Source organism: Tachyglossus aculeatus, chromosome 13, assembly GCF_015852505.1.
Source record: "Tachyglossus aculeatus isolate mTacAcu1 chromosome 13, mTacAcu1.pri, whole genome shotgun sequence".
NCBI classification, from domain to species: domain Eukaryota; kingdom Metazoa; phylum Chordata; class Mammalia; order Monotremata; family Tachyglossidae; genus Tachyglossus; species Tachyglossus aculeatus.
The window spans coordinates 19,781,253-19,799,780 of NC_052078.1; the positions used below are offsets into that span (position 1 = coordinate 19,781,253).

Below are 18,528 nucleotides of genomic sequence, written 5' to 3' on the forward strand. Positions count from 1 at the left end.
TGGGAGTCATCATCTTCATCATCAATCGTATTTATTGAGTGCTTACTGTGTGCAGAGCACTGTACTAAGTGCTTGAGAAGTGCAAGCTGGCAACTTATAGAGACAGTCCCTACCCAACAGTAGGCTCACAGTCTAAAAGGAGTCACAAGGTTTGCTGCCATTCGTCTGTTGCATGAGCTTAGGGCATGGTCCTGGGAGTCATCATCGTCATCATCAATCGCATTTATTGAGCGCTTACTGTGTGCAGAGCACTGTACTAAGCGCTTGGGCAGTACAAGTTCGCAACATATAGAGACAGTCCCTACCCAACAGTAGGCTCACAGTCTAAAAGGAGTCACAAGGTTTGCTGCCACTTGTCTGCTGCATGGGGTTGGGGGCATATGCCTGGGAGTCATCATCATCATCATCAGTCGTATTTATTGAGCGCTTACTGTGTGCAGAGCACTGTACTAAGCGCTCGGGAAGTACAAATTGACAACATATAGATACAATCCCAACCCAATAGTAGGCTCACAGTCTAAAAGGAGGCACAAGGTTTGCTTCCATTTGTCTGCTGCATGGTGTTAGGGCACAGGCCTGGGAGTCACAAGGTTTGCTGCCATTCGACTGCTGCGTGGGGATAGGACACGGGCCTGGGAGTCATTGTCATCATCATTAATCGTATTTATTGAGTGCTTACTGTGTGCAGAGCACTGTACTAAGCGCTTGGGAAGTACAAGCTGGCAACATATGGAGACAGTCCCTACCCAACAGTAGGCTCACAGTCAAAAAGGAGTCCCAAGGTTTGCTGCCATTTGTCTGCTGCATGGGGTTGGGGCACAGGCCTGGGAGTCATCATCATCATCATCAATCGTATTTATTGAGTGCCTACTGTGTGTAGAGCACTGTACTAAGCACTTGGGAAGTACAAGTTGGCAACGTATAGAGACAGTCCCTACCCAACAGTAGTCTCACAGTCTAAAAGGAGTCACAAGGTTTGCTGCCATTTGTCTGCTGCATGGGGTTGGGGCACGGGCCTGGGAGTCACAGGGTTTGCTGTCATTCATCTGCTGCATGGGGTTGGGACACGGGCCTGGAAGTCATCATCATCATCATCAATTGTATTTATTGAGCACTTACTGTGTGCAGAGCACTGAACTAGGCGCTTGGGAAGTACAAGTTGGCAACCTATAGAGACAGTCACTACCCAACAGTAGGCTCACAGTCTAAAAGGAGTCACAAGGTTTGCTGCCATTTGTCTGCTGCATGGAGTTGGGGCACGGGCCTTGGAGTCACAAGGTTTGCTGCCATTCGACTGCTGCGTGGGGATAGGGCACGGGCCTGGGAGTCATCATCATCATCATTAATCGTATTTATTGAGCGCTTACTGTGTGCAGAGCACTGTACTAAGCGCTTGGGAAGTACAAGCTGGCAACATATAGAGACAGTCCCTACCCAACAGTAGGCTCACAGTCTAAAAGGAGTCCCAAGGCTTGCTGCCATTTGTCTGCTGCATGGGGTTGGGGCACAGGCCTGGGAGTCATCATCATCATCATCAATCGTATTTATTGAGTGCTTACTGTGTGTAGAGCACTGTACTAAGCGCTTGGGAAGTACAAGTTGGCAACGTATAGAGACAGTCCCTACCCAACAGTAGGCTCACGGTCTCAAAGGAGTCACAAGGTTTGCTGCCATTTGTCTGCTGCATGGGGTTGGGGCACGGACCTGGGAGTCACAAGGTTTGCTGCTATTCGTCTGCTGCATGGGGTTGGGGCACGGGCCTGAGAGTCATCATCATCATCATCAATCATACTTATTGAGCGCTTACTGTGTGCAGAGCACTATACTAGGCGCTTTGGAAGTACAGGTTGGCAACGTATAGAGACAGTCCCTACCCAACAGTAGGCTCACAGTCTAAAAGGAGTCACAAGGTTTGCTGCCAATTGTCTGCTGCATGGGGTTGGGGCACGGTCCTGGGAGTCATCATCATCATCATCATCATCAATCGTATTTATTGAGTGATTACTGTGTGCAGAGCACTGTACTAGGTGCTTGGGAAGTACAGGTTCGCGACATATAGAGACAGTCCCTACCCAACAGTAGGCTCACAGTCTAAAAGGAGTCACAAGGTTTGCTGCCACTTGTCTGCTGCATGGGGTTGGGGCACCGGCCTGGGAGTCACAAGGTTTGCTGCCATTCGTCTGCTGCATGGGGTTAGGGCATGGGCCTGGTAGTCATCATCATCATCATCAATCGTATTTATTGAGTGCTTACTGTGTGCGGAGCACTGTACTAAGCGGTTGGGAAGTCCACGTTGGCAACGTATAGAGACAGTCCCTACCCAAAATGAGGCTCACAGTCTAAAAGGAGTCCCAAGGTTTGCTGTCATTTGTCTGCTGCATGGGGTTGGGGCACTGGCCTGGGAGTCATCATCATCATCATCAATCGTATTTATTGAGTGCTTACTGTGTGTAGAGCACTGTACTAAGCGCTTGGGAAGTACAAGTTGGCAACATATAGAGAAAGTCCCTACCCAACAGTAGGCTCACAGTCTAAACGGAGTCACAAGGTTTGCTGCCATTTATCTGCTGCATGGGGTTAGGGCACGGGCCTGGCAGTCACAAGGTTTGCTGCCATTCATCTGCTGCATGGGGTTAGGGCACGGGCGTGGGAGTCATCATCATCATCATCAATCGTATTTATTGAGCACTTACTGGGTGCAGAGCACAGTACTAAGCGCTTGGGAAGTACAAGTTGGCAACATATAGAGACAGTCCCAACCCAACAGTAGGCTCACAGTCTAAAAGGAGTCACAAAGCTTGCTGCCATTTGTCTGCTGCATGGGGTTGGGGCATGGGCCTGGGAGTCACAAGTTTTGCTGCCATTTGTCTGCTGCACGGGGTTAGGGCACAGGCCTGGGAGTCATCATCATCATCATCAATCATATTTATTGAGTGCTTACTGTGTGCAGAGCACTGTACTAAGCGCTTGGGAAGTACAAGCTGACAACATATAGAGACAGTCCCTACCCAACAGTAGGCTCACCGCCTAAAAGGAGTCACGAGGTTTGCTGCCATTTGTCTGCTGCATGGGGTTGGGGCACGGGCCTGGGAGTCATCATCATCATCATCAATTGTATTTATTGAGCGTTTACTGTGTGCAGAGCACTGTACTAAGCGCTTGGGAAGTACAAGTTGGCAACATATAGAGACAGTCCCTACCCAACAGTAAGCTCACAGTCAAAAAGGAGTCACAAGGTTTGCTGCCATTTGTCGGCTGCATGGGGTTGGGGCACGGGCCTGGGAGTCACAGGGTTTGCTGCCATTCATCTGCTGCATGGGGATAGGGCACCGGCCTGGGAGTCATCATCATCATCATCAATCGTATTTATTGAGCGCTTACCGTGTGCAGAGCACTGTACTAAGCGCTTGGGAAGTACAAGTTGGCATCGTATAGAGATAGTCCCTACCCAACAGTAGGCTCACAGTCTAAAAGGAGTCACAAGGTTTGCTGCCATTTGTCTGCTGCATGGGGTTAAGACATGGGTCTGGGAGTCATCATCATCATCATCAATCGTATTTATTGAGTGCTTACCGTGTGCAGAGCACTGTACTAAGCACTTGGGAAGTACAAATTGGCAGCATATAGAGACAGTCGCTAACCAACAGTAGGCTCACAGTCTAAAAGGAGTCACAAGGTTTGCTGCCATTTGTCTGCTGCATGGGGTTGGTTCACGGGCCTGGGAGTCACAAGGTTTGCTGCCATTCGTCTGCTGCATGGGGATAGGGCACGGGCCTGGGAGTCATCATCATCATCATCAATCGTATTTATTGAGCGCTTACTGTTTACAGAGCACTGTACTAAGCGCTTAGGAAGTGCAGGTTGGCAACATATAGAGACAGTCCCTATCCAACAGTAGGCTCACAGTCTAAAAGGAGTCACAAGATTTGCTGCCATTTGTCTGCTGCATGGGGTTAGGGCATGGGCCTGGGAGTCACAAGGTTTGCTGCCAACTGTCTGCTGCATGGGGTTGGGGCACGGGCCTGGGAGTCATCATCATCATCGTCAATCGTATTTATTGAGCGCTTACTGTGTGCAGAGCACTGTACTAGGTGCTTGGGAAGTACAAGTTGGCAACATATGGAGACAGTCCCTACCCAACAGTAGGCTCACAGTCTAAAGGGAGTCACAAGGTTTTCTGCCATTTGTCTGCTGCATGGGGTTAGGGCACGGGCCTGGGAGTGATCATCATCATCATCAATCATGTTTATTGAGCGCTTACTGTGTGCAGAGCACTGTACGAAGCACTTGGGAAGTACAAGTTGGCAACATATAGAGACAGTCCCTACCCAACAGTAGGCTCACAGTCTAAAAGGAGTCACAAGGTTTGCTACTATTCATCTGCCGCATGGGGTTAGGGCACGGGCCTGGGAGTCATCATCATCATAATCAATCGTATTTATTGAGCGCTTACTGTGTGCAGAGCACTGTACTAAGCGCTTGGGAAGTACAAGTTGACAATATATAGAGACAGTCCCTACCCAACAGTAGGCTCACAGTCTAAAAGGAGTCACAAGGTTTGCTGCCATTTGTCTGCTGCATGGGGTTGGGGCACGGGCCTGGGAGTCACAAGGTTTGCTGCCATTCATCTGCTTCATGGGGTTAGGGCACGGGCCTGGGAGTCATCATCATCATCATCAATCGTATTTATTGAGCACTTACTGCGTGCAGAGCACTGTACTAAGCGCTTGGGAAGTACAAGTTGGCAACGTATAGAGACAGTCCCTACCCAACAGTAGGCTCACAGTCTAAAAGGAGTCTCAAGGTTTGCTGCCATTTGTCTGCTGCATGGGGTTGGGGCACGAGCCTGGGAGTCATCAGCATCATCAGCATCATCAATCGTATTTATTGAGCGCTTACTGTGTGCAGAGCACTGTACTAAGCGCTTGGGAAGTACAAGTTGGCAACGTATAGAGACAGTCCCTACCCAAGAGTAGGCTCACAGTCTCAAAGGAGTCACAAGGTTTGCTGCCGTTTGTCTGCTGCATGCGGTTGGGGCATGGGCCTGGGAGTCATCATCATCATCATCAATCATATTTATTGAGCGCTTACTGTGTGCAGAGCACTGTACTAGGCGCTTGTGAAGTACAAGTTGACAATATATAGAGACAGTCCCTCCCCAACAGTAGGCTCACATTCTAAGAGGAATCACAAGGTTTGCTGCCATTTGTCTGCTACCTGGGGTTAGGGCACGGGCCTGGGAGTCACAACCTTTGCTGCCATTCGTCTGCTGCAGGGGGTTAGGGCAAGGGCCTAGGAGTCATCATCATCATCATCAATCGTATTTATTGAGCACTTACTGCGTGCAGAGCACTGTACTAAGTGCTTGGGAAGTACAAGCTGGCAACATATAGAGACAGTCCCTACCCAACAGTAGGCTCACCGTCTAAAAGGAGTCACAAGGTTTGCTGCCATTCGTCTGCTGCATGGGCTTAGGGCACGGGCCTGGGAGTCATCATCATCATCATCAATCGTATTTATTGAGCGCTTACTATGTGCAGAGCACTGTACTGAGTGCTTGGGAAGTACAAGCTGGCAACATATAGAGACAGTCCCTACCCAAGAGTAGGCTCACAGTCTAAAACCAGTCACAAGGTTTGCTGCCATTTGTCTGCTGCATGGGGTTGGGGCACGGGCCTGGGAGTCATCGTCATTATCATCAATCGTATTTATTGAGCACTTACTGTGTGCAGAGCATTGTACTAAGTGCTTGGGAAGTACAAGTTGGCAACGTATAGAGTCAGTCCCTACCCAACAGTAGGCTCACAGTCTCAAAGGAGTCACAAGGTTTGCTGCAATTTGTCTGCTGCATGGGGTTGGGGAACGGGCCTGGGAGTCACAAGGCTTGCTGCCACTTGTCTGCTGCATGGGGTTGGGGCACGGGCCTGGCAGTCATCATCATCATCATCAATCGTATTTATTGAGCGTTTACTGTGTGCAGAGCACTGTACTAAGCGCTTGGGAAGTACAAGCTGGCAACATATAGAGACAGTCCCTACCCAACAGTAGGCTCACAGTCTAAAAGGAGTCACAAGGTTTGCTGCCATTTGTCTGCTGCATGGGGTTGGGGCATGGGCCTGGGAGTCATCATCATCATCATCAATCGTGTTTATTGAGCGCTTACTGTTTGCAGAGCACTGTACTAAGTGCTTGGGAAGTATAAGTTGTGCAACATATATAGACAGTCCCTACCCAACAGTAGGCTCACAGTCTAAAAGGAGTCACAAAGTTTGCTGCCATTTGTCTGCTGCATGGGGTTGGCGCACGGACCTGGGAGTCATCATCATCATCATCAATCATATTTATTGAGCGCTTACTGTGTGCCGAGGACTGTATTAAGCGCTTGGGAAGTACAAGTTGGCAACGTATAGAGACAGTCCCTACCCAACAGTAGGCTCACGGTCTAAAAGGAGTCACAAGGTTTGCTGCCATTTGTCTGCTGCATGGGGCTGGGGCACGGGCCTGGGAGTCACAACGTTTGCTGCCATTCGTCTGCTGCATGGTCTTAGGTCACGGGCCTGGAAGTCATCATTATCATCATCAATCGTATTTATTGAGCGCTTACTGTGTGCAGAGCACTGTAATAGGTGCTTGGGAAGTACAAGTTGGGAACATATAGAGAAAGTCCCTACCCAACAGTAGGCTCACAGTCTAAAAGGAGTCACAAGGTTTGCTGCCATTTGTCTGCTGCATGGGGTTAGGGCACGGGCCTGGGAGTGATGATGATCATCATCAATCGTATTTATTGAGCGCTTACTGGGTGCAGAGCACTGTACTAAGCGCTTGGGAAGCACAATTTGGGAACATATAGAGACAGTCCCTACCCAACAGTAGGCTCACAGTCTAAAAGGAGTCACAAGGTTTGCTGCCATTTGTCTGCTGCATGGTGTTAGGGCACGGGCCTGGGAGTCATCAGCATCATCATCCATCGTATTTATTGAGCGCTTACTGTGTGCAGAGCACTGTACTAAGCGCTTGGGAAGTACAAGTTGGCAACATATAGAGACAGTCCCTACCCAACTGTTGGCTCACAGTCTAAAAGGAGTCACAAGGTTTGCTGCCATTTGTCTACTGCATGGGGTTAGGGCACGGGCCTGGGAGTCACAAGGTTTGCTGCCACTTGTCTGCTGCATGGGGTTGGGGCACGGGCCTGGGAGGCATCATCATCATCATCAATCGTGTTTATTGAGCGCTTACTGTGTGCAAAGCACTGTACTAAGCGCTTGGGAAGTACAAGTTGACAACATATAGAGACAGTCCCTACCCAACAGTAGGCTCACAGTCTAAAAGGAGTCACAAGGTTTGCTGCCATTTGTCTGCTGCATGGGGTTGGGGCCCGGGCATGGGAGTCACAAGGTTTGCTGCCAATCGTCTGCTGCATGGGGTTAGGGCACAGGCCTGGGAGTCATCATCATCATCATCAATCGTATTTATTGAGTGCTTAGTGTGTGCAGAGCACTGTACTAAGCGCTTGGGAAGTACAAGTTTACAACATATAGAGACAGTCCCTACCCAACAGTAGTCTCACAGTCTAAAAGGAGTCATAAGGTTTGCTGCCATTTGTCTGCTGCATGGGGTTGGGGCACGGGCCTGGAAGTCATCATCATCATCATCAATCGTACTTATTGAGCGCTTACTGTGTGCAGAGCACTGTACTAAGCGCTTGGGAAGTGCTAGTTGGCAACGCATAGAGACAGTCCCTACCTAACAATAGGGTCACAGTCTAAAAGGAGTCACAAGGTTTGCTGCCATTTGTCTGCTGCTTGGGGTTGGGGCACGGGCCTGGGAGTCACAAGGTTTGCTGCCATTCATCTGCTCCATGGGGTTAGGGCACGGGCCTGGAAGTCATCATCATCAATCGTATTTATTGAGCGCTTACTGTGTACAGAGCACTGTACTAAGCGCTTGGGAAGTACAAGCTGGCAACATATAGAGACAGTCCCTACCCAACAGTAGGCTCACAGTCTAAAAGGAGTCACAAGGTTTGCTGCCATTTGTGTGTTGCATGGGGTTAGGGCACGGGCCTGGAAGTCATCATCATCATCATCAATCGTATTTATTGAGCACTTACTGTGTGCAGAGCACTGTACTAAGTGCTTGGGAAGTACAAGTTTGCAACGTATAGAGACAGTCCCTACCCAACAGTAGGCTCACAGTCTCAAAGGAGTCACAAGGTTTGCTGCCATTTGTCTGCTGCATGGGGTTGGGGAAACGGGCCTGGGAGTCACAAGGTTTGCTGCCACTTGTGTGCTGCATGGGTTTGGGGCAAGGGCCTGGGAGTCATCATCATCATCATCAATCATATTTCTTGAGCGCTTACTGTGTTCAGAGCACTGTACTAGGCGCTTGTGAAGTACAAGTTGGCAACATATAGAGACAGTCCCTACCCAACAGTAGGCTCACAGTCTCAAAGGAGTCCCAAGGTTTGCTGCCATTTGTCTGCTGCATGGGGTTTGGGCACGGGCCAGGGAGTCACAACCTTTGCTGCCATTCGTCTGCTGCAAATGGTTAGGGTACGGGACTGGGAGTCATCATCATCATCATCAATTGTATTTATTGAGCGCTTACTGTGTGCAGAGTACTGTACTAAGCGCTTGGGAAGTACAAGTTGGCAACATATAGAGACAGTCCCTACCCAACAGTAGGCTCACAGTTTAAAAGGAGTCATAATGTTTGTGGCCATTTGTCTGCTGCATGGGGTTGGGGCCCGGGCCTGGGAGTCACAAGATTTGCTGCCACTTGTCTGCTGCATGGGGTTGGGGCACGGGCCTGGCAGTCATCATCATCATCATCAATCGTGTTGATTGAGCGTTTACTGTGTGCAGAGCACTGTACTAAGTGCTTGGGAAGTACAAGTTGGCAACATATAGAGACAGTCCCTACCCAACAGTAGGCTCACAGTCTAAAAGGAGTCACAAGGTTTGCTGCCATTTGTCTGCTGCATGGGGTTGGGGCATGGGCCTGGGAGTCATCATCATCGTCATCAATCATATTTATTGAGAGCTTACTGTGTGCAGAGCACTGTACTAAGTGCTTGGGAAGTATAGGTTGTGCAACATATATAGACAGTCCCTACCCAACAGTAGGCTCACAGTCTAAAAGGATTCACAAGGTTTGCTGCCATTTGTTTGCTGCATGGGGTTGGGGCACGGGCCTGGAGTCATCATCATCATCATCAATCATATTTGTTGAGCGCTTACTGTGTGCAGAGGACTGTACTAAGTGCTTGGGAAGTACAAGTTGGCAACCTATAGAGACAGCCCCTACCCAACAGTAGGCTCACAGTCTAAAAGGAGTCACAAGGTTTGCTGCCATTTGTCTGCTGCTTGGGGCTGGGGCACGGGCCTGGGAGTCACAGGGTTTGCTGCCTTTCGTCTGCTGCATGAACTTAGGGCACGGGCCTGGGAGTCATCATCATCATCATCAATCGTATTTATTGAGCGCTTACTGGGTGCAGAGCACTGTACTAGTTGCTTGGGAAGTACAAGTTGGGAACATATAGAGACTGTCCCTACCCAACAGTAGGCTCACAGTCTAAAAGGAGTCACAAGGTTTGCTGCCATTTGTCTGCTGCATGGGGTTAGGGCACGGGCCTGGGTGTGATCATCCTCATCATCAATCGCTGCAAATGGTTAGGGTACGGGACTGGGAGTCATAATCATCATCATCAATTGTATTTATTGAGCGCTTACTGTGTTCAGAGCACTGTTCAGAGCACTGTACTAAGCGCTTGGGAAGTACAAGTTGGCAACATATAGAGACAGTCCCTACCCAACTGTAGGCTCACAGTCTAAAAGGAGTCACAAGGTTTGCTGCCATTTGTCTACTGCATGGGGTTAGGGCACGGGCCTGGGAGTCGCAAGGTTTGGTGCCACTTGTTGCTGCATGGGGTTGGTGCACGGGCCTGGGAGTCATCATCATCATCATCAATCGTGTTTATTGAGCGCTTACTGTGTGCAAAGCACTGTAGTAGTTGCCTGGGAAGTAGAAGTTGGCAACATATAGAGACAGTCCCTACCCAACAATAGGCTCACAGTCTAAAAGGAGTCACAAGGTTTGCTGCCATTCGTCTGCTGCATGGGGTTAGGGCACGGGCCTGGGAGTCATCATCATCATCATCAATCGTATTTATTGAGCGCTTACTGTTTACAGAGCACTGTACTAAGCGCTTGGGAAGTACAAGCTGGCAACATATAGAGACAGTCCCTGCCCAACAGTAGTCTCACAGTCTAAAAGGAGTCATAAGGTTTGCTGCCATTTGTCTGCTGCATGGGGTTGGGGCACGGGCCTGGAAGTCATCATCATCATCATCAATCGTATTTATTGAGCGCTTACTGTGTGCAGAGCACTGTACTAAGTGCTTGGGAAGTACTAGTTGGCAACGTATAGAGACAGTCCCTACCCAACAGTAGGCTCACAGTCTAAAAGGAGTCACAAGGTTTGCTGCCATTTGTCTGCTGCTTGGGGTTGGGGCACGGGCCTGGGAGTCACAAGGTTTGCTGCCATTCATCTGCTGCATGGGGTTAGGGCACGGGCCTGGGAGTCATCATCATCATCATCAATCGTATTTATTGAGCGCTTCCTGTGTGCAGAGCACTGTACTAAGCACTTGGGAAGTACAAGCTGGCAACATATAGAGACAGTCCCTACCCAACAGTAGGCTCACAGTCTAAAAGGAGTCACAAGGTTTGCTGCCATTCGTCTGCTGCATGGGGTTAGGGCACGGGCCTGGGAGTCATCATCATCATCATCAATCGTATTTATTGAGCGCTTACTGTTTACAGAGCACTGTACTAAGCGCTTGGGAAGTACAAGCTGGCAACATATACAGTCCCTGCCCAACAGTAGTCTCACAGTCTAAAAGGAGTCATAAGGTTTGCTGCCATTTGTCTGCTGCATGGGGTTGGGGCACGGGCCTGGAAGTCATCATCATCATCATCAATCGTATTTATTGAGCGCTTACTGTGTGCAGAGCACTGTACTAAGCGCTTGGGAAGTACTAGTTGGCAACGTATAGAGACAGTCCCTACCCAACAGTAGGCTCACAGTCTAAAAGGAGTCACAAGGTTTGCTGCCATTTGTCTGCTGCTTGGGGTTGGGGCACGGGCCTGGGAGTCACAAGGTTTGCTGCCATTCATCTGCTGCATGGGGTTAGGGCACGGGCCTGGGAGTCATCATCATCATCATCAATCGTATTTATTGAGCGCTTCCTGTGTGCAGAGCACTGTACTAAGCGCTTGGGAAGTAAAAGCTGGCAACATATAGAGACAGTCCCTACCCAACAGTAGGCTCACAGTCTAAAAGGAGTAATAAGGTTTGCTGCCATTTGTCTGCTGCATGGGGTTGGGGCACGGGCCTCGGAGTCAGAAGGTTTGCTTCCACTTGTCTGCTGCGCGACACCGGGTGATTAACTCAACTCCTCTGTGCCTCAGTTCCCTCATCTGCAAAATGGGGATGGAGACCGTGAGCCCCCCGTGGTATAGGGAGGGGGTCCAACCCAATTGGCTAGTTTCCACCCCACGTCTTAGAAAGGTGCCTGGCACGTGGTAAGTGCCTAGCAAAGAAATAATAATAATAGCGATAGCATTTATTAAGCGCTTACCACGTGCAAAGCACTGTTGTAAGTGCTGGGGAGGTGACAAGGTGATCAGGAAGTCCCACGGGGTGCTCACAGTCTTCATCCCCATTTTACAGGTGAGCAAATAATAATAGCATTTATTAAGCGCTTACTATGTGCAAAGCACCGTTCTAAGCGCTGGGCAGGTGACAAGGCGATCATAAAGTCCCACGGCGGGCTCACAGTCTTCATCCGTTTGCGAGATAATAAATGGTTCTCAAATCAAATACCCACTCTCTTCTTCTGCTCCATTCCTACTCTCTTCTTAGCTGCACTCAGGCAACTCTCCTAACTATCCCATCTCTGACCCTGCTCAAGCCTTTCACCCTTCCTGAAAGATCATCCACCTTCTGCTTCACCAAACTTCCTTCACAGCCCTTTTATAAAGCCACCACCCTGGGGAGGCACTTTCTAAGCAATCTTGTCCACCCCATCTAACCCCTTCCTGATCATGTCATCCCATCAGCAAATTATAAATTAAAACATTTCTGAAGGAGGGGGGATATAACATGTTAAAATGATTTACCATCTTTCCTTCCTTGACATTCCCCCCCCGCCCCCTCCCGTGCAGAGAGCCAAATCTCATAACACTGCTTACTAAAACGGGGCTTTTCTCCTTTGGATATAGGATCCTGAGAAGATTAGGACATTTTAGATTTATAGGATATGTGAGTAGTACCCCATGATAAGTTAACCTAAGGAGAGTTTGAAATTTATAAGTCCTTCTGGTGTTTATACCAGGGGCCAAATCTTTCAACCAGGTGATTGGGTTCTCAGCGAAGGATTTCAATTGCCAGAGTTGGAGACAGAGCAAAATAGGAAGTGCCTTTCCTCTCCCAGTGCACCCTCTTGGGAACACCCCCAGGATTTCCCCTCTATGGCAAAATCCGACCTGGGAAGTACAGGGCACGTGATGGCTAGTGCAATCTCTGAAGAAAGGGAGGACCCCAAGAGCTAGTGGCTTCTGTCACTGAATAGGTCTGAACAGGCTGGAGTTCACGCACAGGTACATATAATCTGGATGACTGCCTGGCAAATAGCCATCTGGGAATTTTCCTGCAGAAGAAACGACCAGTTTTTCAAAGAATGGTAGAAATGTCCATAGTAAGGGGGTAGTGGGGAGAGGCAGCGGGCAATCGTGACAAGGCTAAAATATCTCCTCCAAAATAAACAGGCCTCTCCATTTTAGTACTTACGTATTCCTCTTCCTTGCAATCTTTAATCAAAGTGAAATTCATACTTCCACTTCCTTTTCTTTTTCTTGAATTCCCTCAAATGATGATGCTAATTGAGCACCGAAATAGCCAAGAATGGCCGGCTGAGTGGGGGAAAAGCAAAAGAGGATAAATCAGGATCATAAATAATCTAACCAAAATGGATAAAATCCCAAAAGGATTGGAGATGGCTGGGCCCACTTACTGGAGGGTAAACCTATTTTTCTAGATTCAGAGAACAGGGGCAGAGTCCTAAAACTGACCTGAGAAACAGCCCCGGCTAAATGGGAAGGCCAGGATGTCGGAGGACCTGGGTGCTAATCCTGCTGTGTGACCCCTGGCAAATCACTGAATTTCCCGGGCTCCGTTTCCCTAATCTGTAAAATGGAGATTCGATATTGGTTTTCTTTTTCTTATTAGACTGTGAGGCCCACGTGGGACGGGGACCGTCCGACCTGATTAGAGTGTATCAACAGGCTTGCCACAGAGTAAGTACTTAAACACCACAATCTGTTCCACTAGACGGTAAACTCTTTGAGGGCAGGGTTCACATCAAGAGCCCGGGCTTTGGAGTCAGAGGTCATGGGTTCAAATCCCGGCTCCGCCACATGTCTGCTGTGTGACCTTGGGCAAGTCACTTAACTTCTCTGAGCCTCAGTTACCTCATCTGTCAAATGGGGATTAAAACTGTGAGCCCGCTGTGGGACAACCTGATCACCTTATAACCTCCCCAGCGCTTAAAACAGTGCTTTCCACATAGTAAGTGCTTAACAAATACCATTATTATTATTATTATTAATTTTACGGTATTTTCCCAAACGCTTAGTACAACGGCCTACACACAGTAGGTGTTCAAAAAATATCACTGATTGCCTCATTTGGGGAATGCACACAGGGAAAGGGAGGCGATCAGGGGCCACACCCGAGCTCACCTAGCCAACCCGTATCTGTCTACGCTGAAAATAAGTCTCTTCCTCCAGCCAGTAGTCAACATCGCAACATTTAAAAGGATAATAATAATAATGATGGCATTTATTAAGTGCTTACTATGTGCAAAGCACTGTTCTAAGCGCTGGGGAGGTTACAAGGTGATCAGGTTGTCCCACTGGGGTCTCACAGTCTTCATCCCTATTTTACAGATGGGGTAACTGAGGCACAGAGAAGTTGTGACTTGCCCAAAGTCACACAGCTGACAAGTGGCGGGGCTGGGATTTGAACCCATGACCTCTGACTCCAAAGCCCTGGCTCTTTCCCCTGGGCCACGCTGCTTCTTTGAGGATGAGGATCTGCACCTCTCTGCGACCCAGGGGAGTGTTCAAACGGCTTCGGAGAGCAGCGTGAAGTGCAGGGAGCGTCCCTGGATGATGAGGACGGTCCTCGGTTGCTGTTATTCAAAAACAGGTTAGGAAAACCCTTGCAGTCCACTTGCTCCAGCATTTGATCGTTGGGGGGGGGGGGGGGGGGATCAATCAATCAATCGTATTTATTGAGCGCTTACTGTGTGCAGAGCACTGTACTAAGCACTTGGGAAGTACAAGTTGGCAACATATAGAGACAGTCCCTACCCAACAGTGGGCTCACAGTGTAAAAGGATCATGATCATGAGAAAGCAGGGCTCTGGCCCCATCAGGGCGCGTCGCAATCCTTTTAACTGGGTGTCCGCCCGGTTCAGGCAGGAACGCCCGGCCGAAGTCTCTCCCTAGGGAGGAGGGGATAACGAGGCAGACACAAAATCAATCAATTAATCAATCGTATTTATTGAGCGCTTACTGTGTGCACAGCACTGTACTAAGTGCTTGGGAAGTACAAGTTGGCAACATATAGAGACACTCCCTACCCAACAGTGGGCTCACAGTCTAGAAGGGGGAGACAGAGAACAAAACCAAACATATTAACAAAATCAATCAATCAATCGTATTTATTGAGCGCTTACTGTGTGCAGAGCACTGAACTAAGCGCTTGGGAAGTACAAGTTGGTGACATACAGAGACAGTCCCTACCCAACAGTGGGCTCACAGTCTAGAAGGGGGAGACAGAGAACAAAACCAAACATATTAACAAAGTGAATCAATCAATCGCATTTATTGAGCGCTTACTGTGTGCAGAGCACTGTACTAAGCGCTTGGGAAATACAAGATGGCAACATATAGAGACAGTCCCTCCCCAACAGTGGGCTCACAGTCTAGAAGGGGGAGACAGAGAACAAAACCAAACATATTAACAAAATAAAATGAATGGAATAGATATGTACAAGTAAAATAAATAGAGTAAAAAACATGTACAAACATATATACAGGTGCTGTGGGGAAGGGAAGGAGGTAAGATGGGGGTATGAAGAGGGGGACGAGGGGGAGAGGAAGGAGGGGGCTCGGTGTGGGAAGGCCTCCTGGAGGAGGGGCGCTCTCAGTAGGGCCTTGAAGGGAGGAATCTATCAATCAATCGTATTTATTGAGCGCTTACTGTGTGCAGAGCACTGTACTAAGCGCTTGGGAAGAGAGCTAGCCAGCCGGCGGGAGGGACGGAGGGACGGGGAGGAGTAGGCGGCTGCGGCTGTTGTGTGGGTTTCGGGCAGGGCCGGGGGCGGTGACTCCTCCCCGCGCTCCGCTGGAAAAGAGGCGGGAAGGGAGACGCCCAGACCTCGCCTCCCGATTGGCTGGCGATCTCCGAGCGCCCCTTCCCATTGGTCGGTTTTCAGCGGGAGGTGTCGCGGGGCGGGGCCAAGCGAGGGGGCAAGAGAGAGGCCCGGCCCCGCCCGCCCGATTCGTCGGTCCCCGGGACCCAGTCAATCAATCCATCCATCCATCAATCGTATTTACTGAGCGCTTACTGTGTGCTTACTCTATTTATTTATTTATCTTACTTGTACATATCTATTCTATTTACTTTATTTTGTTAGTATGTTTGGTTTTGTTCTCTGGCTCCCTCTTCTAGACTGTCCCTTCCCCACAGCACCTGTATATATGTATATATGTTTGTACATATTTATTACTCTGTTTATTTATTTATTTATTTTACTTTTACATATCTATTCTATTTATTTTATTTGGTTAGTATGTTTGGTTTTGTTCTCTTGTCTCCCCCTTCTAGACTGTGAGCCCGCTGTTGGGAAGGGACTGTCTCTATATGTTGCCAACTTGTACTTCTCAAGCGCTTAGTACAGTGCTCTGCACACAGTAGGCGCTCAATAAATACGATTGATGATGATGACGATGATGATGATGACTGTCTCTATGTGTTGCCGACTTGGACTTCCCTAGCGCTTAGTACAGTGCTCTGCACACAGTAAGCGCTCAATAAATAATAATGGCATTTATTAAGTGCTTACTGTGCCAAGCACTGTTCTAAGCGCTGTGCTCTGCACACAGTGAGCGCTCAATAATATATCATTATGTATATATGTTTGTACATATTTATTACTCTATTTTACTTGTACATATCTATTCTATTTATTTTATTTTGTTAGTATGTTTGGTTTTGTTCTCTGTCTCCCCCTTCTAGACTGTGAGCCCGCTCTTGGGTAGGGACTGTCTCTTTGTGTTGCCGACTTGGACTTCCCAAGCGCTCTGCACACAGTAAGCGCTCAATAAATACGGTTGATTGATTATGCGTGCATGCCTTTCCATATATGTGCATGCATGTTTATACATATATGCACATAACTATATGCAGAGTTCAGAAACTATGTGCGTGTGTGTAGTTTCTGAACTCTGCATATAGTTATGTACACACAACTATATGCAGAGTTCAGAAACTATATATGTGTGTGTGTAGTTTCTGAACTCTGCATATAGTTATGTGTGTAAACACACACGCACAGCCTTCTCCCGAAACGTTCCCTCCCAAACGAAGTGTTTCCCCCGGGCTCTGCCTGTTTGGCAGGCCCAGGAGGGTGCGTCTTACATTTTTCCGTGTGTGTAGTTTCTGCACTCTGCATAGAGTTATGTGTGTACACACACCCGCACAGCCTTCTCCCGAAACGGTCCCAGTTAAAATTCCCTCCCAAACGAAGGGTTTCCCCCGGGCTTTGGCAGGCCCAGGAGGGTGCGTCTTCCGTTTTTCCGGGTTTGGGGAGGGAGAGAAGGACGAGACCATCCCCCCTGCCTTACCTCCTTCCCCTCCCCATAGAGTAAAGGCACAGTACGCGCTCAATAAATACGATTGATTGATTGATTGATTATGCGTGCATGCCTGTCTATATATATGCATGCATGTCTATACATGGAGATAACTATATGCAGAGTTCAGAAACTACACACACACACATATATGTATTCATTCATTCATTCAATCGTATTTATTGAGCGCTTACTGTGTGCAGAGCACTGTACTAAGCGCTTGGGAAGTACATGTTGGCAACATATAGAGATGGTCCCTACCCAACAGTGGGCTCACAGCCTAGAAGGCGGACAGAGAACAAAACAAAACATATTAAGAAAATAAGTAGAATAAATATGTACAAGTAAAATAGAGTAATAATATGTATATATGTTTGCATGTATTTATTACTCTATTTTCGTTGTACATATTTATTCTATTTATTTAATTTTGTTACTATGTTTTGTGTTGTTCTCTGTCTCCCCCTTCCAGACTGTGAGCCCGCTGTCGGGTAGGGACCGTCTCTGGATGTTGCCAACTTGGACTTCCCAAGCGCTTAGTCCAGCGCTCCGCACACAGTAAGCGCTCAATAAATAGGACTGGATGAATGAATGACGACGACCCCCCCCCGTTTTGGCAGCCGGATCCCGGGCTAAGGATTTTTTTAAAAATCAACAGGGGCGGCGAGGGAAGGAGGGCGGTGCCGGTGCCTCCCACTCCCTCCTGCTCCTCCTCCCGGACCCGGAGGAGGAGGAGGAGGATGAGTGGGCCCCGCAATTAGCCTCCCGGGAGATGAAGAGCGGAGGCAGGATCCGGCCGGCCCTCCCACCCACCCCTCCGTTGTTTCTAGCCCCTGGCCCGAGGGCCCCGGGCCGCCTTTTGTCTGGGCTCCCTTGGGCTTCCCAATGAGGACGCCGCCTTTGTAACTGGAAATGAAATAATGGCGACCCGCCGGACAGGGCCACCCGACGGAGATGGAGCCCCGCAGCCGCCCCGCGGGGCGCCGGCCGGAGAGGTGAGCAGCGGCTGGACAGGGCCGGAGACGGGGGCACCCGGTGGTGGGGGGCCCTGCCCTCCCCCATTCGTGAAGCATTCCACATTTTTCCGCCAAGCTATCTCTCTTCCTCCCTTCAAGGCCCTACTGAGAGCTCACCTCCTCCAGGAGGCCTTCCCAGACTGAGCCCCTTCCTTCCTCTCCCCCTCGTCCCCCTCTCCATCCCCCCATCTTACCTCCTTCCCTTCCCCACAGCACCTGTATATATGTTTGTACATATTTATTAGTCTATTTTACTTGTACATATCTATTCTATTTCTTTTATTTTGTCAGTATGTTTGGTTTTGTTCTCTGGCTCCCCCTTTTAGACTGTGAGCCCACTGTTGGGTAGGGACTGTCTCTATATGTTGCCATCCTGTATATATGTATATATGTTTGTACATCTTTATTACTCTGTTTATTTTGTTAGTATGTTTGGTTTTGTTCTCTGGCCCCCCTTCTTAGACTGTGAGCCCACTGTTGGGTAGGGACTGTCTCTATATGTTGCCATCCTGTATATATGTATATAT

General features: G+C 48.8%; 1 protein-coding gene across 2 annotated transcripts in view; it reads left to right on the forward strand.

Annotated features, from left to right (window-relative positions):
- Nucleotides 1-17,820: 17,820 nt before the first annotated feature.
- Nucleotides 17,821-18,528, forward strand: part of ARHGAP21 (Rho GTPase activating protein 21) — a 152,290-nt gene continuing 151,582 nt past the window's right edge. For both annotated transcript variants that reach the window (XM_038755966.1, XM_038755967.1), the window contains exon 1: nucleotides 17,821-17,980. In XM_038755966.1, coding sequence (XP_038611894.1) covers nucleotides 17,906-17,980 — 75 coding nt within the window. In that variant the 5' untranslated portion in view covers nucleotides 17,821-17,905. The remainder of the gene's footprint in view (nucleotides 17,981-18,528) is intronic.